General features: G+C 43.2%; 1 protein-coding gene across 1 annotated transcript; it reads right to left on the bottom strand.

The window, feature by feature from the left end:
• Positions 1 to 24,747: 24,747 nt before the first annotated feature.
• On the bottom strand, positions 24,748 to 27,000 carry LOC123066858 (MEIOTIC F-BOX protein MOF). Its single transcript, XM_044489854.1, has 2 exons — positions 25,789 to 27,000; positions 24,748 to 25,006 (listed from the first exon to the last, which is right to left on the bottom strand). Exons 1-2 carry the CDS (start codon positions 26,989 to 26,991, stop codon positions 24,848 to 24,850), a joined length of 1,362 nt encoding a protein of 453 aa, XP_044345789.1. The 5' UTR covers positions 26,992 to 27,000; the 3' UTR covers positions 24,748 to 24,847.
• Positions 27,001 to 27,685: the final 685 nt, after the last annotated feature.

Genomic DNA, 27,685 nt, shown 5'->3' with positions numbered 1-27,685 from the left:
TCCTAGTAGGATTCCACCTCCCTTGTTGGAGTAGGAGAAGGGGAAAGAGGGGGAGAGGAAGAAGGAAAGGGGGGCTGCGCCCCTTGTCCAATTCAGACCAGAGGGGGGGGGGGGCGCAGGCCTCCTTCCTTTTGGCCTCTCTCCTCTATTCCCGTATGGCCCAATAAGGCCCATATACTCCCCGGCGAATTCCCGTAACTCTCCGGTACTCCGAAAAATACCCGAATCACTCGGAACCTTTCCGAACTCCGAATATAATCGTCCAATATATCGATCTTTACGTCTCAACCATTTCGAGGCTCCTTGTCATGTCCCCGATCTCATCCGGGACTCCGAACTCCTTCGGTACATCAAAACTCATAAACTCATAATATAACTGTCATCGAAACCTTAAGCGTGCGGACCCTACGGGTTCGAGAACTATGTAGACATGACCTAGAACTATTCTTGGTCAATAACCAATAGTGGAACCTGGATGCCCATATTGGCTCCTACATATTCTACGAAGATCTTTATCAGTCAAACCGCATAACAACATACTTTGTTCCCTTTGTCATCAGTATGTTACTTGCCCGAGATTCGATCGTCGGTATCCAATACCTAGTTCAATCTCGTTACCGGCAAGTCTCTTTACTCGTTACGTAATGCATCATTCCGTAACTAACTCATTAGCTACATTGCTTGCAAGGCTTATAGTGATGTGCATTACCGAGAGGGCCCAGAGATACCTCTCCGACAATCGGAGTGACAAAACCTAATCTCGAAATACGCCAACCCAACATGTACCTTTGGAGACACCTGTAGTACTCCTTTATAATCACCCAGTTACGTTGTGACGTTTGGTAGTACCCAAAGTGTTCCTCCGGTAAACGGGAGTTGCATAATCTCATAGTTACACTACAAGAAATATGTCAACTTGTGACCACCACTATTGGTCACTGAAAGGTCACAAATTTCCATTTGCGACCTTTTTGTGACCAAAAACAGAAGGTCAAAAGATGGCCGTCATAAACTGACTATAGCGACCTTTCTTCTGGAATGGTCGAAGACGTTTACGACCAAAATATTCCTACTGTGGCGTTTTGGTCACTAGCAACCTCCCCAAGCCACGTAGGCATCCAGCGTGGCAAGCTGATGTGGCACAAGATTCGGCGCGGTCCAATTCGGTTTTCTACATGGGCCTAGCCCAACAATTCGGCCTTTTTACTGTATATTTTCTCTATTAAATTTCTCTAACTACATGGGCCTGGCCCAACAATTTGGCCTTTTTATTTTCTAGGCATGGCCTTTTGCGGCCCATTTCATTTTTATTTTCGAGGGTTTTTTGTGGTCAAGTTTTTAGATGGGTCCCAATTGTCAGATTTTTCCTGGCAGTGTATCCACATTGCTTTTTAAGCAGTATATATCAAACAGAAAGAAGAAAAGAATATGAAAATCTTCAAATAACAACCAAAATAGGTTTATTACAATATATTCTGTACAAAACAGAACATGTGAAACTCCATACACTCGTTCACATCACAACAACCAGTTTAACCTACAAATATTGCAAGCCCAGGAACTTAAAACTTCACGTACATAACTATACAATATTCCACACAATCACAAATATTGCGATTGAAAAATAAAACGCTCTGCCAAGTTAATTAAAGCTAGCTACTCTTGGATTGGTGTAGCATCCGTCTTCTCTGCTTCTGCTGCAGTCTCCTGTTAAACAGAATAACAACAAATCGAGTTAATAAACAAGCTTGAAGCACTGTCGGAAACAAAAGCATAAAAACAAACTAATGTCTCACGTATAATCATAGGATAAATCTGTGTTGAAGCACTGTGTTTAGATGTATTTTAATTAATTTCAAATGTGTAATGTAAGGTGTTGTGCATCAGTGTATAAGAACAGCAGTTTGTAAATAATAGGAACAACTTGGTATTACACACAAAGCACTATACAGATTTTAGCTTTTCTATCCAAGTACAAATAGCAAAATGGAACATAGGCGGGTTGATTATATTTGACAGAGCTAGCACATAGATACAAAATAATAATGTTTGATACAGAAATTAGTAATATGGGAATCAGTAAGGTCCTCTCTTAGTGCTATGGGGATTAAGAGCATGCACACGAAAAGCTAATTGGCAAAAAAAGTTGCTGGTCTTATACAGCTCAGTTATATATGCACGACTCACAGCTCATGACATGATACTAAGAGAGAACATCATAGAGACTCAAGCAGATCCTAATATAAAGCTACTCAGACCATAACTTTCACATCATAGGGACACAATAGTGTATTACAACACTGTCCAGGTATAAAAACTGAGTAACCAGCAAGCAATCAGATTGAGAACAAATCAGTTGGGGTTCTCAACTTTCAGTATGCAGTATGATGTTTGCTGTTCCAATGTCTGCAGCAGTGGAGAACTTGACACCCTCCTTGGTGACAGAGATAATAACTGCAACTCACACAAGCCGCCGTCAGACTGGTAGAAACTGGTATTTAGCATATTTCTTTTACAGGAAACAGAGACGACAAGTGTAGCAGATTTCTTTTACAGGAAACTGGTATTCAGCATACCAGTGTCGCCGATGCTGCTGAGATCCTTGCAGATCCTCTTCGGCCTCCACCAATGCCAAAACTTCGGCCTCTTCTCGAACAGCAGGTTCACCACCTTGTCCTGCAACCACACACCAACGCAACCTAGTCATATCACACGCGCCAGGACCGGGAGATTCCAAGCAGGTGTTATTTCTGCCATTTATTAATTACACATGCAACAACAACATGGACATGATACCAATTACCTACAAAGACACAGAAAGTCATTCACTACAAACAATAAACAAAAAATACAGCAGAGAGAGTGTCTCTTTCACCAGATGTGGTGGTCGCTGCTGGAATTACATAGTTCAATACAGACGAGGCAGCTTAATACAAGATAAGATAAAAAATAAGCCACATATTTTCTGGTAGCAAACAATAGGTTGAAACCAAGTCATGGCACCACCTATTCCTGCTCAAATAGAGTAGTATATCATGGGACAGTGACTTATAAATAATAGCATTTCAGGAAAACAGGAGGTTTACATGATAGTATGTAATGGGACAGTGACCTATCAATCACATAACACAGTCCAACAGAAACATCTCTATTTGCCCCTAAACTAAACCAAGATAGTATGTATTGCAGATAAAACAAACCTATAGCAGCCATGGTACTAAGAAGAGCAGTAGGTCAGCCTCCTACACACCCAACCTACAACAGTTGCGGGTACACCCAGACTACATCAGCAGTTCTACCAATAGCAACAGATCGAGTCAATTGTCTCACCCACAGCAGCTCACCAGGAGCGAAGTTGAGGAGGACCGGGGCACGAGCAGCTGGATGCAGGTCATGGGCGTGGTCGGGGAAGGACGCAGGTCGTCCGAGGATCCCGTCGACGCTGTCGCCGTCTTGGTTGCTGGAGAGCTGTGGTCGTGGCTATGTCCACATGCCTGTATCGAGCCTCCAGCCATCATACATACATTCAGTTTATTCAGCATAATCCTACTGTCATTAGTACTTGAGCTTCAACCTGAGCCAAGTAAATTAATTAATTCAACCACCAGACAAGGGTTTGATGCATTCATTCAGCCAGAACATAATAGGAAATGGAGATATGCTTGTTAAGGCAGGTCAACCTGGGCCTAGTAGTAAGTAAACAACCAACAGACAAGGTGTTGATTCAGCCGGTGAGGACTATGAAATGGAAATGGAGTACTACTTGTTAAGGCAAGTCAACCTTGAAAAAGATAAGTCATCGGCGCTCACCGGTGCACGTACATCAGTCAAGACAAGTCACATGTTGGCCCACAAAGCCTATGTTTAACAATCCTGGTGAAATACTATCATGGGAAGAAAAACTGTAGGTAAATGGAACACATGAGGCTTCGTTCTTTACACGGATGCTGACAAAAGCACATACGCATGAACAACATTCAGAGTGCGCTAACGAACTAGGAGTACTTAAGAAAGACAATGCAATCTTTCATGTCTAAGTCTAAGTTCTTTACACGTACGCTGACAAAGAAAACATTCAGAGTGCGCTAATGAACGAGGAGTGCTCGACTTGGATGCTTCCATCAAATGGTCAAAACAGGGAACGAACACGAGCATGCGCAATCCACGGGTTATACCTCAGGTGCCGTCGGGGAAGGCCTTGGCGACGCTCTTGGGCGTCCTGCGCAGCCCCTCTCAGCGGTCGTCATCTCCGATCCCCACCAGCAGCATGCGCACCGTCAGCTCCATGGTGTCCCCCGACGCCTTCCCGCCGCCGAGCTCCACCAGAAGATCCTCCTCCTCGTCGTCGTCGCACACGCACGCGGCGACAGTGGCGAGGTGGGCCTCCTCGAGCGCTCCCATGGCAGCAAACGGTGTCCTCCACACGCGCCCACCTAGTGCTGGATCTGGCCGCTGGTGCTGGATCTGGCCGCTGCTGGATCTCGCCATGGCTGTGTGGTGCGGCTATGTTTAGGGCGCGAGCGAGGAGGGTCCGACCACGGCCGTGGGAGAGGAGGGGAGGGGAGAGGTCGCCGGTGGCCGGGGTTGGCGGAGAGGATGGAGGTCAGCGGCGGCGGGTTGGGTGGGTGGGCTGGGAATCGAGAGAGACAGAGGAGGAGCGACGCTCTCCTCGCCTCTGGTGGGTTTCTAGCCACTTGAGGGGGGAGGCGTGGAGACTCGGGCTCCTCGCCGTCGGCGCAGGGTGGAGGCCGGCCATGGTGCGGGGGCAGGGGCGGCTAGGGTTTTGGCCAAAGGGGACGGCGGCAGCTAAGGGTGCGGGAGAGAAGGTGGACAAGTGGGGGCGTGAGGGCGTGGGGGTGGTTGTGTTCGGGCTAGGTGGGTGAGAGGGTGAGGGGGCGAGGACTACCGTTGGATCCAGGAGCATCCAACGGTGTTTGATGCATGATCCGCGTGAGATGGCTATGGCCCAATCAGAACGCAGCACGCGTGTATGACGTTATGACCATCTAGTATTGGATGTTATGACCATATAAAATTGGTCGTGGTCAAATAAAAATGAAGTGTAAAATCATGTCAGCATTTTATTTTTTATGTTTTGAGTGTCCAAAATGAATTTTTTTGTGAAGAAGCTATCAAATATTTACACGAGGTGCATCTAGGAATGACAAACAATGTTGTCTACGAGAGTTTTCATTTTTCTTTGCACGGAAAAACCATTTTCCACTTTTCGATTGACCCAAATGAGGTTTTTTTGTGAAGGACCTACCAAATAATTGTTGCAAAATTGGACAAAATCATTTTTCTAAAATACTAGGCCATATTTAATGCACAATTGACCAAATGGTTGGGTGTAAAAAGTTTTGATCCACCTCTCGTGAAAAAGACAAATTTCCGTCTATTCAGCTGGAAGCGGGTCAAATTTGAACTGTAGTTGCCTCGTAGTTTGCTCTTTATTTTTTACAAAAATCATTTCTAGGTACATAAGTATCTATTTAATCATAAAAACATCAAAAAAAATCCAAGATTCAACCACTAGCTAGGAACGGTCATTCCCGCCGTTTTGACCGCATTTTGAAACGGGCATAAAAAATTCCAAAAAAAATCAAATAATTGGGAAACCTTCGCATTGGGTCATCATATGTGGTCAAGTTCCTAGGAAAAATAACAAACTTGTAATACAGAAATTATTATAAAAAAGTGTTCTCAAAAACGAGCTATCATGTGTGGAGATCAATGACTTTCAAGCCAAATGATCAATCTTATGGCCACATTCATGGCATAGTTGGTTCAAATGATCTCATATTGTGCACAAGAGTGCATATTGGAATGGCAAACAATGTTTCCTCAGAGAGTTTTCATTTTCATTGGACGAAAAAACCATTTACCATTTTTCGAGTGCCCGAAAGGAGGTTTTTTTGTGAAGGACCTACCAAATAATTGTTGAAAAATTGGACCAAATCATTTTTATAAAATGCTAGGCCATATTTAATGCACAATTGACCAAATGGTTGGGTGTAAAAAGTTTTGATCCACCTCTCGTGAAAAAGACAAATTTCCGTCTATTCAGTTGGAAGCGGGTCAAATTTGAACTGTAGTTGCCTCGTAGTTTGCTCTTTATTTTTTCCAAAAATCATTTCTAGGTACATAAGTATCTATTTAATCATAAAAACATCAAAAAAAATCCAAGATTCAACCACTTGCTAGGAACGGTCATTCCCGCCGTTTTGACCGCATTTTGAAACGGGCATAAAATATTCCAAAAAATCAAATAATTGGGAAACCTTCGCATTGTGTCATCATATGTGGTCAAGTTCCTAGGAAAAATAACAAACTTGTAATACAACAATTATTATAAAAAAATGTTCTCAGAAACGAGCTATCATGTGTGGAGATCAATAGCTTTCAAGCCAAATGATCAATCTTATGGCCACATTCATGGCATAGTTGGTTCAAATGATCTCATATTATGCACAAGAGTGCATATTGGAATGGCAAACAATGTTGTCTAAGGAAGTTTTCATTTTCGTTGGACGAAAAAAATCATTTTCCATTTTTCGATTGCCCCAAATGAGGTTTTTTTTGTGAAGGAACTACCAAATAATTATTGCAAAATTGGACCAAATCATTTTTCTAAAATACTAGGCCATATTTAATGCACAATTGACCAAATGGTTGGGTGTAAAAAGTTTTGATCCACCTCTCGTGAAAAAGACAAATTTCCGTCTATTTAGTTAGAAGCGGGTCAAATTTGAACTGTAGTTGCCTCGTAGTTTGCTATTTATTTTTTCCAAAAATCATTTCTGGGTACATAAGTATCTATTTAATCATAGAAACATCAAAAAAATTCCAAGATTCAACCACTAGCTAGGAACGGTCATTCCCGCTGTTTTGACCGCATTTTGAAACGGGCATAAAAAATTCCAAAAAAATCAAATAATTGGGAAACCTTCGCATTGTGTCATTATATGTGGCCAAGTTCCCAGGAAAAATATTAAATTTTAATAGGGTAATTATTTTAAAAAAGTGTTCTCAGAAATGAGCTATGAAGTGTGAAGATTCATGGCTTTCAAGCCAAATGATCAATCTTATGGCCACATTCATGGCATAGTTTGTTAAAATGATCTCATATTGTGCACAAGGGTGCATATTGGAATGGCAAACAATGTTGCCTAAGGAAGTTTTCATTTTCGTTGGACGAAAAAACCATTTTCCATTTTTCGAGTGCCCGAAAGGAGGTTTTTTTGTGAAGGAACTACCAAATAATTGTTGCAAAATTGGACCAAATCATTTTTATAAAATACTAAGCCATATTTAATGCACAATTGACAAAATGGTTGGGTGTAAAATTTTTTGATCCACCTCTCGTGAAAAAGACAAATTTCCGCTGATTCAGTTGGAAGCGGGTCAAATTTGAACTGCAGCTGCCTCATAGTTTGCTATTTATTTTTTCCAAAAATCATTTCTAGTTACATAAGGACCTATTTAATCATAAATACATGGTTTGGTGGCGATACGTCGAGGTTTGGGCGGTGGCCGAGGGCCCCAACTCTAGAGCGTGTAAACTCGCATGCCCGCCGCGTGGTCACCGCGTGACCGTGGCGTTGCCTTGAGTTCTGGGCGGCCTAGGCATGTCTAGTGGGTTGGGCACTCCCCAGGTTGGTGCTAGGAAGAAAATTACAGCATAAGATTCTCACGAGGAGACCGATCGATGCTCAAACATGAATTAGCAGCCAAGTGTTTGATTAGTGGTACGGGAAATGTACATGGCTAATGGGCGTGAGTTTTGGGTGAGGATGATCAGTTACTAAGAAGACCATTTTCACAAATTTTCAGCTCAAAAGGAGGAGCCTAGGTGGTACTTGCTTTGCAAACTACCACACTGGACATAACTACGAATGTTGAAGCTCGGCTCAAAATAATGAATGTATTGAGCTAGCATTTGGTGGAGGATGGTTATTTGGGCATAGGAAAGCACTGTAGAAAATGGATACTATTTGGACATGCCAAAGTGGTACTTCCTTCACAAACTGTTGTTCTGAACAGAATAGGAAAATGAATATTTTTGAATTATTTTTGAACTATGCAAGGAAGGTTTTTACATATTTGACGAAGATATGACCCAAAGAATTTATGAGATTTTTTTGGGAATTTTGGGAATGACAGAAATATAGGTTGCTTCACAACCTAGGGCAAAAACTGCCACATGGACATGACACATGGGCAAAACTGATGAGGTGGCGCCTAGTCATAGCAACGCACCACAATCTACAAGGCTATGACCATCTATATTGGTCGTTAACAACTAGAAATAAGGCAGTGGACTAGCGCTGTTTGCTTTATGACCATTTCGTGTAAGGAAATTTCGACCTTTCTGACCAAATTGGTCGCAATGGTTTAGGGTTTGGAGCCCCCCGAATAGCTTTTGACCAATTGGTCTAAAATGGTCATAAATTTATGACCAATTCTTCGAGGGTCACTGACATAAGGTCATAAGTTGACATATTTCTTGTAGTGTTACAGGAACATGTATAAGTCATGAAGAAAGCAATAGCAATATACTAAACGATCAAGTGCTAGGCTACCGGAATGGGTCATGTCAATCACATCATTCTCCTAATGATGTGATCCCTGTTAATCAAATGACAACACATGTCTATGGTTAGGAAACATAACCATCTTTGATTAATGAGCTAGTCAAGTAGAGGCATACTAGTGACATTATGTTGGTCTATGTATTCACACATGTATTATGTTTCCAGTTAATACAATTGTAGCATGAATAATAAACATTTATCATGATATAAGGAAATAAATAATAACTTTATTATTGCCTCTAGGGCATATTTCCTTCAGTCTCCCACTTGCACTAGAGTCAATAATCTAGTTCACATCATCATGTGATTCAACACCAATATTCACATCTGTATGTGATTAACACCCATAGTTCACATCGTCATGTGATCAACACCCAAAGGGTTTACTAGAGTCAATAATCTAGTTCACATCGCTATGTGATTAACACCCAAAAGAGTAATAAGGTATTATCATGTTTTGCTCGTGAGAGGAGTTTAGTCAATGGGTCTGTCACATTCGGAGCCGTATGTATTTTGCAAATATTCTATGTCTTCAATGTTCTGCACGGAGCTACTCTAGCTAATTGCTCCCACTTTCAATATGTATCCAGATTGAGACTTATAGTCATCTGGATCGGTGTAAAAGCTTGCATCGATGTAACTCTTTACGACGAACTCTTTTATCACCTCCATAATCGAGAAACATATCCTTATTCTACTAAGGATAATTTTGACCAATGTCCAGTGATCTACTCCTAGATCACTATTGTACTCCCTTGCCAAACCAGGGCAGAGTATACAATAGGTCTGGTCCATAGCATGGCATACTTTTATAGAACCTATGACTGATGCATAGGGAATGACTTTCATTCTCTTTCTATTTTCTGCCGTGGTCGGGATTTGAGTCTTACTCAATTTCACACCTTTGCAACACAGGCAAGAACTCTTTCTTTGACTGTTCCATTTTGAACTATTTCAAAATCTTGACAAGGTATGTACTTATTGAAAAACTTATCAAGCGTCTTGATCTATCTCAATAGATCTTGATGCTTAATACGTAAGCAGCTTCACCAAGGTCTTTCTTTGAAAAACTCCTTTCAAACACTCCTTTATGCTTTCCAGAAAAATTCTACATTATTTCCGATCAATAATATGTCATTCACTTATACTTATCAGAAATGCTGTAGTGCTCCCACTCACTTTCTTGTAAATACAAGCTTCACTGCAAGTCTGTATTAAAACTATATGCTTTGATCAACTTATCAAAGCGTATATTCCAACTCCGAGATGCTTGCACCAGTCCATTGATGGATCGCTGGAGCTTGCACATTTTGTTAACACCTATCGGATCGACAAAACATTCTGGTTGCATCATATACAACTCTTCTTTAAAAAATCCATTAAGGAATGCAGTTTTGACATCCATTTTCCAGATTTCATAAAATGTGGCAATTGCTAAAATGATTCAGACAGACTTAAGCATAGATACGAGTGAAAAACTCTCATCGTAGTCAACACCTTGAACTTGTCGAAAACCTTTTGCGACAATTCTAGCTTTGTAGATAGTAACACTATCAGTGTCCGTCTTCCTCTTGAAGATCCATTTAATCTCAATGTCTCGCCGATCATTGGGCAAGTCAATCAAAGTCCATACTTTGTTTTCATACATGGATCTTATCTCAGATCTCATGGCCTCAAGCCATTTTGCGGAATCTGGGCTCACCATCGCTTCTTCATAGTTTGTAGGTTCGTCATGGTCTAGTAACATAACTTCCAGAACAGGATTACCATACCACTCTGGTGCGGATCTTACTTTGGAAGACCTACGAGGTTCTGTAGTAACTTAATCTGACGTTTCATGATCATCATCATTAACTTCCTCACTAATTGGTGTAGTAGTCACATGAACGGATTTCTGTGATGAACTACTTTCAAATAAGGGAGCAGGTACAGTTACCTCACCAAGTTCTACTTTCCTCCCACTCAGTTCTTTCGAGAGAAACTCCTTCTCTAGAAAGGATCCATTCTTAGCAATGAATGTTTTGCCTTTGGATTTGTCATAGAAGGAGTACCCAACAGTTTCCTTTGGGTAGTCTATGAAGACGCACTTCTCCGATTTGGGTTCGAGCTTATTAGGTTGAAACTTTTTCATATAAGCATCGCAACTCCAAACTTTAAGAAACGACAACTTTGGTTTCTTGCCAAACCACAGTTCATATTGTATCGTCTCAACGGACTTAGGTGGTGCCCCTTTTTAACGTGAATGCAGCTGTCTTTAATGCATGACCCCAAAACGATAGTGATAAATCGGTAAGAAACATCATAGATTGTACAATATCCAATAAAGTACGGTTATGACGTTCGGACAAACCATTACGCTGTGGTGTTCCGGGTGGCGTGAGTTGCGAAACTATTCCGCATTGTTTCAAATGTAGACCAAACTCGTAACTCAAATATTCTCCTCCACGATCAAATCGTAGAAATTTTATTTTCTTGTTACGATGATTTTCAACTTCACTCTGAAATTCTTTGAACTTTTCAAACGTTTCAGACTTATGTTTCATTAAGTAGATATACCCATATCTGCTCAAATCATCTGTGAAGGTCAGAAAATAATGATACTTGCCGCGAGCCTCAACACTCATCGGATCGCATACATCAGTATGTATTATTTCCAATAAGTCAGTTGCTCGCTCTATTGTTCCGAAGAACGAAGTCTTTAGTCATCTTGCCCATAAGGCATGGTTCGCAAGCATCAAGTGATTCCAAAATCCCATCAGCATGGAGTTTCTTCATGCGCTTTAGACCAATATGACCTAAACTGCAGTGCCACAAATAAGTTGCACTATCATTATTAACTTTGCATCTTTTGGTTTCAATATTATGAATATGTGTATCACTACGATCGAGATCCAACGAAAAATTTTCATTGGGTGTGTAACCATATAAGGTTTTATTCATGTAAACAGAACAACAATTTATTCTCTTACTTAAATGAATAACCGTATTGCAATAAACATGATCAAATCATATTCATGCTCAATGCAAACACCAAATAACACTTATTTTGTTTCAACACTAATCCCGAAAGTATAGGGAGTGTGCGATGATGATCATATCAACCTTGGAACTACTTCCAACACACATCGTCACCTCGCCTTTTTACTATTTTCTGTTTATTCCGCAACTCCCGTTTCGAGTTACTACTCTTAGCAACTGAACCAGTATCAAAATGCCGAGGGGTTGCTATAAACACTAGTAAAGTACACATCAATAACATGTATATCCAATATACCTTTGTTCACTTTTGCCATCCTTCTTATCCGCCAAATACTTGGGGCAGTTCCACTTCCAGTGACTAGTCCCTTTGCAATAGAAGCACTTAGTCTCAGGCTTAGGACCAGACTTGGGTTTCTTCACTTGAGCAGCAACTTGCTTGCCGTTCTTCTTGAAGTTCCACTTCTTCCCTTTGCCCTTTTCTTGAAACTAGTGGTCTTGTCAACCATCAACACTTGATGCTTTTCTTGATTTCTACCTTCATCGATTTCAGCATCACGAAGAGCTTGGGAATCGTTTTCGTCATCCCTTGCATACTATAGTTCATCACGAAGTTCTACTAACTTGGTGATGGTGACTAGAGAATTCTGTCATTCAATATCTTATCTGGAAGATTAACTCCCACTTGATTCAAGCGATTGTAGTACCCAGACAATCTGAGCACATGCTCACTAGTTGAGCGATTCTCCTCCATCTTTTAGCTATAAAACTTGTTGGAGACTTCATATCTCTCAACTCGGGTATTTGGTTGAAATATTAACTTCAACTCCTGGAACATCTCATATGGTCCATGACGTTCAAAACGTCTTTGAAGTCCCGATTCTAAGTCGTTAAGCATGGTGCACTAAACTATCAAGTAGTCATCATATTGAGCTAGCCAAACGTTCATAACATCTGCATCTGCTCCTGCAATAGGTTTTTCACCTAGCGGTGCATCAAGGACATAATTCTTCTGCGCAGCAATGAGGATAAACCTCAGATCACGGATCCAATCCGCATCATTGCTACTAACATTTTTCAACACAATTTTCTCTAGGAACATATCAAAATAAACATATGAAAGCAACAACGCAAGCTATTGATCTACAACATAATTTGCAAAATACTACCCGGACTAAGTTCATGATAAATTTAAGTTCAATTAATCATATTACTTAAGAACTCCCACTTAGAAAGACATCCCTCTAATCCTCTAAGTGATCACGTGATCCAAATCAACTAAACCATAACCGATCATCACGTGAAATGGAGTAGCTTTCAATGGTGAACATCATTATGTTGATCATATCTACTATATGATTCACGCTCGACCTTTTGGTCTCCGTGTTCCGAGGCCATATCTGCATATGCTAGGCTCGTCAAGTTTAACCTGAGTATTCCGCGTGTGCAAAACTGGCTTGCACCCGTTGTAGATGGACGTAGAGCTTATCATACCCGATCATCACGTGGTGTCTGGGCACGACGAACTTTGGCAACGGTGCATACTCAGGGAGAACACTTCTTGATAATTAGTGAGAGATCATCTTATAATGCTACCGTCAAACAAAACAGAATAAGATGTATAACAAATAAACATCATATGCAATCAAAATATGTGACATGATATGGCCATGATCATCTTGCGCCTTTAATCTCCATCTCCAAAGTACTGTCATGATCTCTATCGTCACCGGCACGACACCATGAGCTTCATCATCTTGATCTATATCAATGTGTCGTCACATGGTCGTCTCGCCAACTATTGCTCTTGCAACTATTGCTATCGCATAGCGATAAAGTAAAGCAATTATTTGGCACTTGCATCTTATGCAACAAAGAGACAACCATAGAGCTTCTGCCAGTTGCCGATAACTTCAACAAAACATGATCATCTCATACAACAACTTATATCTCATCACGTCTTGACCATATCACATCACAACATGCCCCGCAAAAACAAGTTAGACATCCTCTACTTTGTTGTTGCAAGTTTTACGTGGCTGCTACGAGCTGAGCAAGAACCGTTCTTACCTACGCATCAAAACCACAACGATAGTTCGTCAAGTTGGTGCTGTTTTAACCTTCGCAAGGACCGGGCGTAGCCACAGTCGGTTCAACTAAAGTTGGAGAAACTGATAGCCGCCAGCCACCTGTGTGCAAAGCACGTCGGTAGAACCAGTCTCGCGTAAGCGTACGCGTAATGTCGGTCTGGGCCGCTTCATCCAACAATACCGCCGAACCAAAGTATGACATGCTGGTAAGTAGTATGACTTGTATCGCCCACAACTCACTTGTGTTCTACTCGTGCATATAACATCAACGCATAAAACCTAGGCTCGGATTCCACTGTTGGGGAACGTAGTAATTTCAAAAAAATTCCTACGCACACGCAAGATCATGGTGATGGCATAGCAACGAGAGGGAGAGTGTTGTCCACGTACCCTCGTAAACCGTAAGCGGAAGCATTAGCACAACATGGTTGATGTAGTCGTACGTCTTCACGATCCGACCGATCCAAGCACCGAACGTACGGCACCTCCGAGTTCAGCACACGTTCAGCTCGATGACGATCCCCGGGCTCCGATCCAGCAAAGCTTCGGGGATGAGTTCCATCAGCACGACGGCGTGGTGACGATGATGCTGTTCTACCGGCGCAGGTCTTCGCCTAAACTCCGCGATGATATGACCGAGGTGGAATATGGTGGAGGGGGGCACCGCACACGGCTAAGGAACGATCTGTAGATCAACTTGTGTGTCATGGGGTGCCCCTGCCCCCGTATATAAAGGAGCAAGGGGGGAGGAGGCCGGCCCTAGGAGGGGGCGCGCCAAGTGTGGAGTCCTACTAGGACTCCTAGTAGGATTCCACCTCCCTTGTTGGAGTAGGAGAAGGGGAAAGAGGGGGAGAGGAAGAAGGAAAGGGGGGCTGCGCCCCTTGTCCAATTCGGACCAGAGGGGGGGCGCAGGCCTCCTTCCTTTTGGCCTCTCTCCTCTATTCCCGTATGGCCCAATAAGGCCCATATTCTCCCCGGCGAATTCCCGTAACTCTCCGGTATTCCGAAAAATACCCGAATCACTCGGAACCTTTCCGAACTCCAAATATAGTCGTCCAATATATCGATCTTTACGTCTCGACCATTTCGAGACTCCTAGTCATGTCCCCGATCTCATCCGGGACTCCGAACTCCTCCGGTACATCAAAACTCATAAACTCATAATATAACTGTCATCGAAACCTTAAGCGTGCGGACCCTACGGGTTCGAGAACTATGTAGACATGACCTAGAACTATTCTTGGTCAATAACCAATAGTGGAACCTGGATGCCCATATTGTCTCCTACATATTCTACGAAGATCTTTATCAGTCAAACCGCATAACAACATACTTTGTTCCCTTTGTCATCGGTATGTTACTTGCCCGAGATTCAATCGTCGGTATCCAATACCTAGTTCAATCTCGTTACCGGCAAGTCTCTTTACTCGTTACGTAATGCATCATTCCGTAACTAACTCATTAGCTACATTGCTTGCAAGGCTTATAGTGATGTGCATTACCGAGAGGGCCCAGAGATACCTCTCCGACAATCGGAGTGACAAAACCTAGTCTCGAAATACGCCAACCTAACATGTACCTTTGGAGACACCTGTAGTACTCCTTTATAATCACCCAGTTACGTTGTGACGTTTGGTAGTACCCAAAGTGTTCCTCCGGTAAACGGGAGTTTCATAATCTCATAGTTACAGGAACATGTATAAGTCATGAAGAAAGCAATAGCAATATACTAAACGATCAAGTGCTAGGCTAACGGAATGGGTCATGTCAATCACATCATTCTCCTAATGATGTGATCCCTGTTAATCAAATGACAACACATGTCTATGGTTAGGAAACATAACCATCTCTGATTAATGAGCTAGTCAAGTAGAGGCATACTAGTGACGTTATGTTGGTCTATGTATTCACACATGTATTATGTTTCCGGTTAATACAATTCTAGCATGAATAATAAACATTTATCATGATATAAGGAAATAAATAATAACTTTATTATTGCCTCTAGGGCATATTTCCTTCAGTGCGGACCCACGTGAAGGAGTTGTTTGAAGGGGTGAAAGCAAAGAGACATCCACCTCCGGAGGAGAAGGTAGATCCGGTGAAAGCAAAGTGCACTATCAATGCCCTGAGGAAACCACCAAAGTCTCCGCCGAGAACCAACTATGAGCGCATTACTGAACAGACATATCTCCAAGCCCAGCGGTCGGGAACTACTGTCAGCGCTAAAAGGTTAAAAGAACGAGCAAAGGAGAAAAAATTGCCCAGCTCGGCGAACAAGCACAGCAATCGTGCCCCCCGCTCAATGTGTCTAATGCTCCGGGGACGGTGGCCGGTTATGGCAATCTTGCAGATTACCTGCCTGACGATCAACTTCCTGATTTCTTGAAGGTGGACGAACACAGATACGAGTACGGGAAGCCTCTCGTCAAACATGAATAATCTCTGACAACAATGATGCGAAGATTCCATAATTGGTACATGGAAACCTGCAGAGAGTCTGGGGGTACGAATGCTTTGTATCTAAATATTAAAGAGGAGCACGACCTCGTTGCAAATGATCTGTTGACTGTTCCTGTCATGGAAGTACTATTTCTGTCATTAAGTCTCTATATATAGCTTGGCTCTTTCATTTCATGTATTTATAATTAATTATCCTCAATATATTATGCAGATTGAAGATCGTCGAGTGCAAAAAACAAGAAATTTATGATATTGGGTTCATTTACACAAATATCATAGATGAATTTCTGGTTAAAAAGGACGTCAAAGAGGCCGAGGACAACTTGCTGCGATCGTTGATCAAAAATCAAAACAAAGATACCATACTCTTTCCTTACAACGGCAAGTGAGTGTTACTGTCGTGTGCATATTCGATTTTCCCTTATTACTCGAGCGATGTTATAGTAATGTAATTGATGAGTTATGCATGCGTGCGCAGGTACCACTATATTCTTCTGGAGATTAAGCTTGAGCGTGGACTAGTAACCGTCTTAGACTCGAGAAGGAAAGATCCCAAAACCTATGCAGACATGACTGAAATGCTCAGCAAGTAAGTTCAATCGATCATTATCGCACCATATCGGGAACTTTTTGTTCATTTCCTGATATCGCAAGTAATAATAATTATTTTCTTTGTCTTGCGGGGTTTGGAAACAATTCACCGCAGAAGCTCTCGGACTGCCGAAGGAGCTGCGATATACATACCCGAAAGTAAGTACTACTGGCTAGCTAGTTGCGTGCATCTCCCGTTGATTCTATAGCTATACTTTCATCAATGCCATTTATAATGCTTCATTATCAGTTTGATTGACCTCTATTTCTCGTAAAGTGCTTGTGGCAGGAAGAAGGGAATGATTTCTGTGGATACTACATGTGCAAGTTCATCCACACCGCGACTTTGAAAAACAAGCGGGGCTACTCTCAAAGACAATATGAAGTGCGTAAGCAATAATATTCACAATTTCATTTTATTACACCATCATTTCTGTTGAGTTTCATTCATATATATGTATTAATTAACCCCCTTCTTCAAATTAGACGTGGCAGATGCGGAATGAACTCCTAGAACCAGATCGCATGAAAGCAATTCAAGAGAAATTGGCGGGATTCTTTCTTGACCACGTCATCAATAAAGCCGGAGAATAACATGTGCAAATTGATTTCAATTGCTAGGGGTTTGTAATTAAGAGATCTTATACATATTGTACATGTATGTAGCCAGTAGCGTCGGATACATGATATACAAAAACTTGTTGTTCGGCTAATCTCTCGAAGAAGGAGAGGTCGATCGATCACTTCTCTCGGTATGCATGACGAACTTCTGTACTCAATAGTTCTCTCAATCACTTATGTATATATAGTACGTAGCGTCGACCAATCAAGGACATAAGAGAGGACACTTCTCTCTATTAATTAGCTAGCTAACACAATATATGAAACACCTAAATTAACCCCCCAAAACCCCCAACCCTCCCCCCCCCCTTCTTTCAAAAAAAATAAAAACCCCAGCCACTGGAATGCTGACGCGTGGATGCCTTTTGGTCCCGGTTGGAGCCACCAACCGGGACCAAAGGCCCCCTGACTGGGCTCGGTGCACAGGGCCACGTGGAGGCACATTGGTCCCGGTTCGTGTTTGAACCGGGACTAATGGATGGAGGTATTAGTAACGATCCATTAGTCCCGGTTCATGAACCGGGACTAAAGGCCCTTACGAACCGGGACTATTAGGTGTTTTTCTACTAGTGTATGATTGTAACAACATCTTATATTATGAGATGGATGAAGCAACATACACATACGACCGTGCAGGTGACGAGCATTGGTGTCAAGCTTAGAAATGTTTTGCTATCTTTTCAATTTTGTCATGTCGGTCTTTACGTGACTTGTAATTTGATCTTTATAATATGAATGAGATGTATTACCATGAAAAAAAAGTCCACAAGCTCCACACAAGCGTAGAAATGTAGCGCCGTATTTGACCGCCCGTTTAGGATGCGCCACGTTGGGCTAGATCTGGCCTCTGGCGTTGTCCGTTTCCACGAAAAGTCGTTCGAAGCCCGTCCTTTTTTTGACCGTTCGGGGCGCAAGGAGCCTTACACACAGCTATGTGTTTATCCTGGTCCTTTTAGCACGGCTAAAATGGGCGGTATATAGGCCGTGAATGCTTTGTTTTCCGTACAATATTTCTACCGGTTTTTTGTTTTCTAAGTCAGCCCTGAAGATCTTGATTCATTAATAGAATGGGGTTGGCTGGTTAATTAATAGAATGGGATCTCATCACAACAGCCTACACATGGCAACATCGTGTGAAATAGTTTGGGAAGCGTAAAACCCTTTGTCTCGGGCCGCATTGTATATATTGAAGCAAAGCCTTGGTTCACAAGTTACAGAGAGAAGATCGGGAGAGAGATCGATGGGGATGAGGAGGAGATCGACCAGAAGATTGTTACATGAGATAAGAGAGACGAAGAGATAGAATTGAGATACAAGTTTAAACAACCTCTCCTATCCCTATACAATAATTCTAACACTCCCCCTCAATCTAAACCTCAGGCCTTGCTAAGGTTGAGATTGTGTTTGAACTCATCCAATATTCTCTCGGTCAAGGGCTTAGGGCACCCATCCGCAAGTTGATCCCCTGTAGGAATGAACCGAATTTCAAGTAGCTTTCGAGCTACCCTCTCTCTGACAACATGAAAATCCACCTCAATGTGTTTTGTTCGTGCATGGAAGACAGGATTTGCTGAAAGATAAGTTGCACCAATATTGTCACACCATAACCGTGCAGCCTTTGGAGCTTTGATTCCAAGCTCATAGAGTAATGTTTGTATCCACATCACTTCAGCTGTAGCATTTGCCAACGACTTATATTCAGCCTCTGTACTTGACCTTGAAATAGTAGCTTGCTTCCTTGCACTCCATGACACAAGATTGGATCCCAGAAACATAGCAAAACCACCAGTAGATCTATCATCAGCACACCCTGCCCAGTCTACATCAGAATATGCAGTAACAAGCAAGGAAGAGGACTTGACAATCTGAAGTCCAAGCCCTTGAGAATACTGAAGATACCTTAGAATTCTTTTAACTGCTGTCCAATGAGTAGTTCTAGGTGCATGCAAATATTTACATACCTTGTTCACTGAGTAAGAGATATCAGACGTGTAAGTGTTAAATATTGCAAAGCACCAACAACACTTCTATAATTTGTTGCATCCTCTGGACCAAGAGCATCTCCACTATCAACTGTGAGTTTTTCTGAGGTGGAAATTGGTGTGCTGTCCGGTTTGCAATTCTCCAATCCCACCATCTTTAGAATATCAGTTGTATATTTCTCTTGTGAGAGAAGTATGCCATCTCTGATTTGCTTTACTTCTATGCCAAGAAAATAGTGAAGATCACCTAGATACTCGAGAGCAAATTCATGTTTTAAATCTTTAAGCAAACAAGCAGTGGCCTCTTGACTTGAACTAGCAACAATTATATCATCAACATTAACAAGCACAAAAACAGTGATATTTCCTTAGCTATAAAAGAACAAGGATGTATCTGCTTTGGATGATGTGAACCAAGATGTTGTAACTGCACGCTCAACCTAGAATGCCATGCTCTTGGAGCCTGCTTGAGTCCATATAATGCTTTATCCAACTTACATACATAATGTGGTGTGCTGTAGTTTTCATAACCTGGTGGTTGCCGCATGAACACTTCTTCCTCACGAACACCATGAAGAAACGCGTTCTGAACATCTAGTTGTCTTAAGCTCCATCCTCTGGAAATAGCAATGGACAAAACAAAGACGAATGGTAGTTGCTTTAACCACGGGACTAAAGGTATCATCATGATCAATTCCAAATATTTGCTTAAAACCTTTTGCAACCAACCTTGCCTTGTACCTGTCTATAGTACCATCAGATTTCCTTTTAATCTTGTATACCCACTTGCAATCAATAACTTTAGAACCACGTTGTGGTGGTACTAGATGCCAGGTCTGATTTTTCGTAAGTGGATTATACTCATTATCCATGGCTTCCTTCCAATCCTTGTTAGCAAGTGCATCATGCAAATTAATAGGTTCACCAGTAGTGGCAAGAAAAGCATGCTTAGTCGGATTATACTTTATTGTACCATCACTATATTGTTTTTCCTTGACAATACCAGACTGAGACCTGGTGTGCCGACGAGGAGGTGAGGGAGCCATAGATACATCTGTTGTTGATTGTGGCACGGGAGATCCAGTTGCTTCAACGTTGTCCACAGAAGATCCAGGTTGGTGGGGCTCCTGATCCGAGGTAGATCAGCGCTGCTGTCGCCGCTCCTTGTCCTGGCTGCACGTCGGATCAACCGCCAGAGCAGAATAAGCCATTGGGTCCCACATTGTCGCGGCAGCATCTGGCGCTGGGTCCCCAGGCGATGTGGCAGCCAGGGACTCGCTCCCCCCCCCCCCCGCGCCGCGGTCGACAGGAACCTCAGGTCGCGAAGGCGAAGCTTCGCACGACGCGCCTGGTCCCGCGCCTGGACCCTTGTGGCCCACTTGGTCGGTGGCGCTGTCGGCCACCAGGGGACGCAGGAGCGAATCGGCGCGGGATAGCGCGCTGCCCTGCACTGCAGACTGCCGCGGATCCATTTGTGATCGCGCGCTGGCAGCAGGGTCAACGTCGGAGACCGTGCCTGTTTTGTCATGTGTACACATAAAATGACGAGTAGAATCTGCACAAGAGCCATTAGAAACACGATTTTCTGTAGATTTCTGCACATGGTCATGATCAGTTAATTCAACCACGTGATCAGGATGTGTAGTGTAGTCTGGTAGAAGTGCAATTTCTGCACGAAGCAAGGCTGTCGGCATTGGGATGAAGTTGTGAAAAGGGAAATAGTGTTTCATCAAAAATAACATCACGGAAAATATAGATGCGTCCAGTAGATGGTTCAAGGCATTTATATCCTTTATAAAGGTTACTATACCCAATAAAGACACATTGTGTGGAGCGTAACTCTAGTTTGTGACGATTGTATGGACGTAAGTTGGGGTAACAAGCACACCCAAATTTTTTGAGATAATTGTAGTCTGGCTTTTGATTATACAATCGTTCTAAGGGAGTGGAATTGCCAATGACCTTGCTGGGAAGGAGGTTGATAAGATATGTAGCTGTGATAAAGGCCTCATCCCAATACTTGAGAGGCATAGACGCATCAGCTAAAAGAGATATACCAACTTCAGCGATATGACGTGTTTGCGTTCAGCAAAACCGCTCTGCTGATAAGCATGAGGGCAGGACACATAATGAGTAATCCCAGTGCTACGGAAGTAGGAGTTGAGTTTTTCATACTCCCCTCCCCAATCACTTTGTACCGTTCCTATCAAAGTGTCTCTCAACAAGTTTCTGAAATTCTTGGAAGATGGGAAAGACTTCTGATTTATACTTGAGCAAATAAATCCATGTGAACTTACTGTAATCATCAATGAAGCTAACATAATTTTTTTTCTACCAAAAGAATCTCGGGCATGACCCCATACATCACGATCAATTGTATGGGAGCATGAGACACACTAGTAGACTTAGGATAGGGAAGCTGGTGGCTCTTGGCACATTGACATACTTCGCAAACAGACTCATTATTTGAACTATGTGACAAAGGAAGATTGTCTTTATTGACTACTTGCCTAACTATGACTGATGAGTGATATCCTAATCTTTGATGCCACCGCGCTAAAGAGGGCTTGATGATGAAGTAGACTCGACGATGCTTGTTGTTAAGTGCTCCAGATGAGATGGGGTAGAGGCCGCCAACGCACCTACCATGATAGAGAGGTGCCCTCGTTGCCCGATCCTTAATGAAAAAATAGCGAGGGTGAGTTTCAAAGAAAACATCGTTATCGGTGGCTAAACGAGACATATAGGCAAGGTTTTTGTCAGCTTGAGGAATATGGAGAACATCCTTAAGAACTAGATCACGTTGGAGATTAGGTAAATTAAGCGAAACTTGACCAATGTGACAAATATCCATACCTTTACTGTTGGCGGTGTGGATCTGGTCGTTGCCGTGATACGTCTCGCGTAGGGCAAGCTGCTCTAGCTCATTGGTGACATGATATGTAGCACTGAAGTCAACATACCAGACGTCGTCCCCACCTTGCTCGCGCATAGCAGCTGCAACCAGTTTGGAATCTAGGATGAAGTTTTCATCATACCGATGCCAGCAGTCGATGACCTCATGGCCGGCCTTCTTGCAGAGCTGACAGCTAGGGCGACCACGTGAAGAAGAGGTTCGGCGGCCAGTGTTGGAGTTGAAGCGGCCGCCCCCATGGTAGTTGCCGTAGCCGCCGCCGTCGGTGTTGTGACCGTAGCCGCCACCAGAGCGGGCACCATCGCCCGAGGAGACACCACATCCGCGGCCACCGCCGCGGTTGGCGCCCTGGTGACCACGGCCACGGCCGCGACCCCGGGAAGCGGAGTATGCAAAAGATTGCCGGAGATCGCCGCCGTGGAGGAGGGTGAGGTGGGCATCAAAGCTGAGCAGTTGGCTGTGTAGCTCCGGAACCGTGATAGGTTCCACCCGTGACGCAAGCGCAGAAACGACCGGATTATACTCCATTTCAAGGCCATCAAGGATCTTGGAGACGATCTCCAGATCGGAGAGCGCCGAGGCGGTGCATGCGACTTCATCGGTGAGGGTTTTGATCTTGCCGAGGTACTCTGCCATGGACATGTTACCTTTTTTAAGGTTGGTGAGCTCGATGCGGGTGTTGATCGCCTGCGCCTGGCTCTGGGCAGTGAACATGCCGTTGATGGCGCGCCATACCTCGGCCAGCATCTGGAGCGTGGCCACCTGGGAAAGAATCTCGCGGGAAAAGGAACCCATCAAGAACCCTTGAAGTTGTTGATGTTGGGCATACCAGAGAGTCCGGGCGAAGTTGATGACTTCTTCTTCTTTGCCATCCTTGGTGATGGTGAGAGTGGTCGGCGGTGGGGGGCTCGTTGCGTCGAGGTGGTGTTCCATCTGGGCACCCTTGATCTGGGGAAGCACTAGGACTTTCCATTGGAGGAAGTTCCCCTTTGTCAGCTTCTCCTGTGGTGGCGATCCGACGAAAGTATTGGTGGCTGTGGATGAAGAGGCAAAGGTGGAGGCGGAGGATGTGGTGGTGATCGTGCCCATGGTGCTCGGTAACATGGCGGCGGAGGTGGTAGACATGGCTCGGCCGCAAAGGTAGCTAGATGCGATCTCTTTTGATCGGATGAGGAAGTGGCTCTGTTACCATGTGAAATACTTTGGGAAGCGTAGAACCCTTTTTCTCGGGCCGCATTGTATATATTGAGGCAAAGCCTTGGTTCACAAATTACAGAGAGGAGATCGAGAGAGAGATCGATCGGGATGAGGAGGAGATCGACCAAAAGGTCTTTACATGAGATAAGAGAGAAGAAGAGATAGAATTGAGATACAAGTTTAAACAACCTCTCCTATCCCTATACAATAATTCTAACACACCGACCGATCTGGCACCCACACGAAGATACAAAAAACACCGGTCGATCTGGCCACCCACACAAAAATACAAAACGTCGCAGAGGAAAAAACAAAGTCGAGGTCGTCACCAAGTGTCATCGTCATCACTCCTCCATACACAAGCTACTCCGACTTCCACCAAAGAAACCATTTTGCGGAGCTAAAATAAGAGGAATCTATATATACCCCATGAATGCTTTGTTTTTCACACTGTATTTCTGCCAGGTATTCCTTGAGAAAGAAAAGAGCGAGACGGCGGACATTCCACGCAGGTAGAACTATGTGCCCCCTATTCGACTATTAGTCCCAGTGCTCTTCACAGTTTCAGTAATGCTGCCTAATATTTTTATTTTTATTACATAATGTTACTTTTTATAACATAAAAGAACTATATATATGGTAAATATTTGGGTGCTTTTGGTAAAAAGGGGATGCTAATTTGCATCACCCGCCCACTCTTCGTTCCTCCACATATCTCACAATCTTCGCTACTCCACATATTTGGACCAAAGTATATTTGTAAACTGAATTCTTCGCTTGATGACATTGCTATACAAATTGGTCGAACTATAGATGATACGTCTGAATTATAAAAGAAAGGTGATACGGGTGACAGCAACAATTAGCGGTGAAGCAAAGAATTGGGTTCTTGCCTCGGCCATGTTCCTTGGCAATATTTTTTACCGGGAGAGTGATCCCTTTTATACTGACCTTCGTGGTCATGTTACCTTTGAACCTTGTATTCCTCCTTAATTAAAGATACGAGGCAATCTTTTGCCTCCGTTTCAATTTTTTTTTTGATATGTACCAATCCGTAAATGCAAGATTCATAATTATGTGTGCCGTCAACATTACACGGCTTTCATGGCTATGCCGACGTGTGTTTTGTGTGTGTGTGTGGGGGGGGGGGGGGGGGGGGGGGGCGTTATTGTATTTACCCGAAAAATGTTAAATGGTGAAGTACTCAATAAATTTCCAAACAGATAGACATGGTGTCGAAGAACGGCATTTGATTAACAGCAGGGTGTCGAAGAAGGTCATTTTCAACGAAAATTAATGTAGGGAAACCCCACCCGCCAATGTTTAAAAGAAAAATGTCTACATATCTTTCTTCATAAGAGGGACATGTACCGATGACAAGCAAGAAAAAAACACAAATCAAGTCCACGTTCTTTGCCTTCATTTGGTGACTGTAGCCTGCGGTAGCTTCCTTTTTATCTTGGACCTCATCTTGTTGTTTCCATGAACGATTTGCACCAACTTGAGGTTTGTTGTCATTGTTGCGGTCTCCACAGCTTGTTCTTCCTCACTCTTCCGAGCATATGGATCCTCTTGCCACTACATGCGCACACCGATGGAACTAGTTAGCAATCACATTAACTGTGAATTATTTCAATATATGGCATAGTTACTACTCCCTCCATTTTTATTTGTTTCCCATTAGCATTGTCTAAAGTCAATTTTTTTTGACCAATTCAAAAAAACTACTAGCATATAGTTCACCAAGTCAATACCTTTAGGTTTACCATTTGTAATTATAAATGTTTATATTGTTTTTGATAAACTTTATAAAATTTGACTTTAGTCAAAACTATTATGCGGAGAAAATAAAAACGAAGTGAGTATCATATTTAGACATTTTCATTGGAGAAATAACAAAAATATTATTGGCCGAACCATAAGCCTATAGGCTACTATAGCCTGTCCTATTTTTAATTCCACCTAGCTAGCATACCTAATTAAATATCCTTAAAAGATTATTTAAAATTCAAAATATTATGATTTTTTAACATCATACGTGTTCGTTCTTTTATATGCGTGTAAAAGTTCATCCGGAATGACAAACTGTATGCTCTGCCAGAAAATACAAATGTGCCCTTAAAAAGCAAATTTGGATAAACTTTGAATCGTGTGCACTTAATTGCCATCCCACTTAATCTGTAATTCTGTATGCTGAGCTGGTTAATATGCAGGAAACAGTTGCATCATGGTTGATCTTGGCTATATATGCTAGTACTTCCGATAAATACCATTGCGATAGTCAGATAATCATACATTGAATCTCGCAACTGTGTATTATTATTTTGCATGTCATAGACATTTCGAAGTAGCGAACGTACCTTGCAATTTCTGAGAGCCAGCCGCTCAAGGGCAGGAGTGTTGTGTAGCAAACGCCAGAGAGTTTGCAGTCCGTTGCCAAGGTTACAATCGTCTAGAACCAAGCTTTTGAGGTTGGGGAACACGCAACAGGGTTCATCCAGCACTGCCTGCAGCAGCACGGCGTGTGTAAGTCCCATTTCCTGGAAACCAGAGAGGTGCAAGCTGGTGACATTGCACAGAAAGCCGAGGAGGATGCACAGATTGCTTATCACCGGACATGTAGTGTCTGGTTCGTCGTCGTCGTCGTCATCATCGTCCCAGCTCCACGGCTGAGGAGTCTCGTGGAGTAGGCGGATGGATGCTTGTGCAAGGCAAGGTAGCTCCTCTACGGTGAAGTCCAAGTTGGCGAGACGGGCGAGCGGCAACTCGAACCGCAGCGACGCCAAGCGAGGAGCGGCGATGTGGCCAAACATCTCGTATGTTTGTGTACTCGCCGGGGAGTCGTAGACGACTGTGAGGTTCGTCAGCGTGTCGGACGCAATGTACCCGAGGGCACTGTTCCTGACCTCCAGGTCTTGCAGGACGGGGAGGAGGCTGTCGGTGCCGAAGAGATCCCCGATGGCCCCAATGAGGAGAACGCCGTCGAGGCGGATCTCGGTGAGGCGCCCAAGGTTGGCGCCGGTGTTGGAGAAATAGGAGGGTTGCTCCATCGGGATACCATCGACGATGATGTCGATTCCCGCCGGAGACAGCCTCAGGCCGCGGCGAACCCACCTGCTGATCATATCCGTGCTACCGTATGGGCGTCCGTCTCGACGATAGATGCGCAGCCGCAGGGTTTCCAACGCCTCGCCGGAGAGATTACGGTGGAACAAGAGATTGTCGGCGAAATCCTCGAGGTTGGCTATCGCGTCCCTCTCCGCCTCAAACAAGCGACGATCTCGGACACACGAATCAAGCTGATCTGAGTTCCCATCATCATCTTGGACCGAGGATAAGTCTGAATCCTCGTCGATCTGGATGGGGAAGTCGGCGCTGTCGATGTGGATGCATGGGACGGCGCGCCAGAGGTGCCGCCACCGCCGCGACAGGGCGCTCGTGTGCACGACCTGGCGGGACCGGAGCTGCGAGAGGATGGCCTGGAGGAGGCAGTCCGGCAGGTTGCTCAGCCGGTCCCTGGCGGCGGCGGCGCGCTTTCTTCTGCCACGGGTCTCCATTCGCATACCTAAGCAACTTAGATTCGTTCCTATATAATCCCTCACGTACGCGCGTACATCTTCTATCTATATTTCCTTTTTTATGGTGTCCTAGTATTATATTTAGGGGCGTGTTTCCAGTTTCAAGCTGATATATCCATCCAATTCGGTATTGCCTACCAAAGGAAATGATCCTTTGGTAGTGTCAATGTAGTGATTTGTTTTTGCCCTGCCAATAAACATATAAAAACTACAATCCTCCTAATAAAAAGATTACATGTCAACAATAATGAAACTGCCATGATCCATATAATAAAAATGTCATCCTATTAATAATTAAACATCCATCCTCCTAATAATAAAAATGTGATGTCAATAATAATGAAAATGTCATGCTCTATATAATAAAATTGCCATCATCCTAATAATAAAAATGGCATGTCAACAAATAATGAAAATGCCATGGCACCAATAATAAAACTACCAACCTGTTAATAATTAATCTGCCATATTTCTAATAATTTTTTTCATGTTATTAATAATAAAATGTCATGCTCTTAATAATAAACTGCCATCCTCATATGATAGAGAATTTCATGTTATAACTTATTAAAATGTCAATCTCCTAATAAAAATACTTCCATGTAAACTATAATAAAATTGCCTGGGTACCTGAGCCAATGTCCGCGTAACACTAGAGAGAGCATTAGCCATGGTTGGC

This window comes from Triticum aestivum, chromosome 3B (genome assembly GCF_018294505.1).
Source record: "Triticum aestivum cultivar Chinese Spring chromosome 3B, IWGSC CS RefSeq v2.1, whole genome shotgun sequence".
In the NCBI taxonomy this organism is placed as follows: Eukaryota; Viridiplantae; Streptophyta; class Magnoliopsida; order Poales; family Poaceae; genus Triticum; species Triticum aestivum.
The sequence above is the reverse complement of the archived record's forward strand: the minus strand, read 5'-3'. Positions and strand labels throughout refer to the sequence as shown.

Coding starts and splice junctions, on each gene's coding strand:
- LOC123066858 (XM_044489854.1), bottom strand. CDS start 26,991: ATGCGAATGGAGACCCGTGGCAGAAGAAAGCGCGCCGCCGCCGCCAGG. Junction 25,007..25,788: donor TGGCTCTCAGAAATTGCAAG/GTACGTTCGCTA, acceptor GTGCGCATGTAG/TGGCAAGAGGATCCATATGC.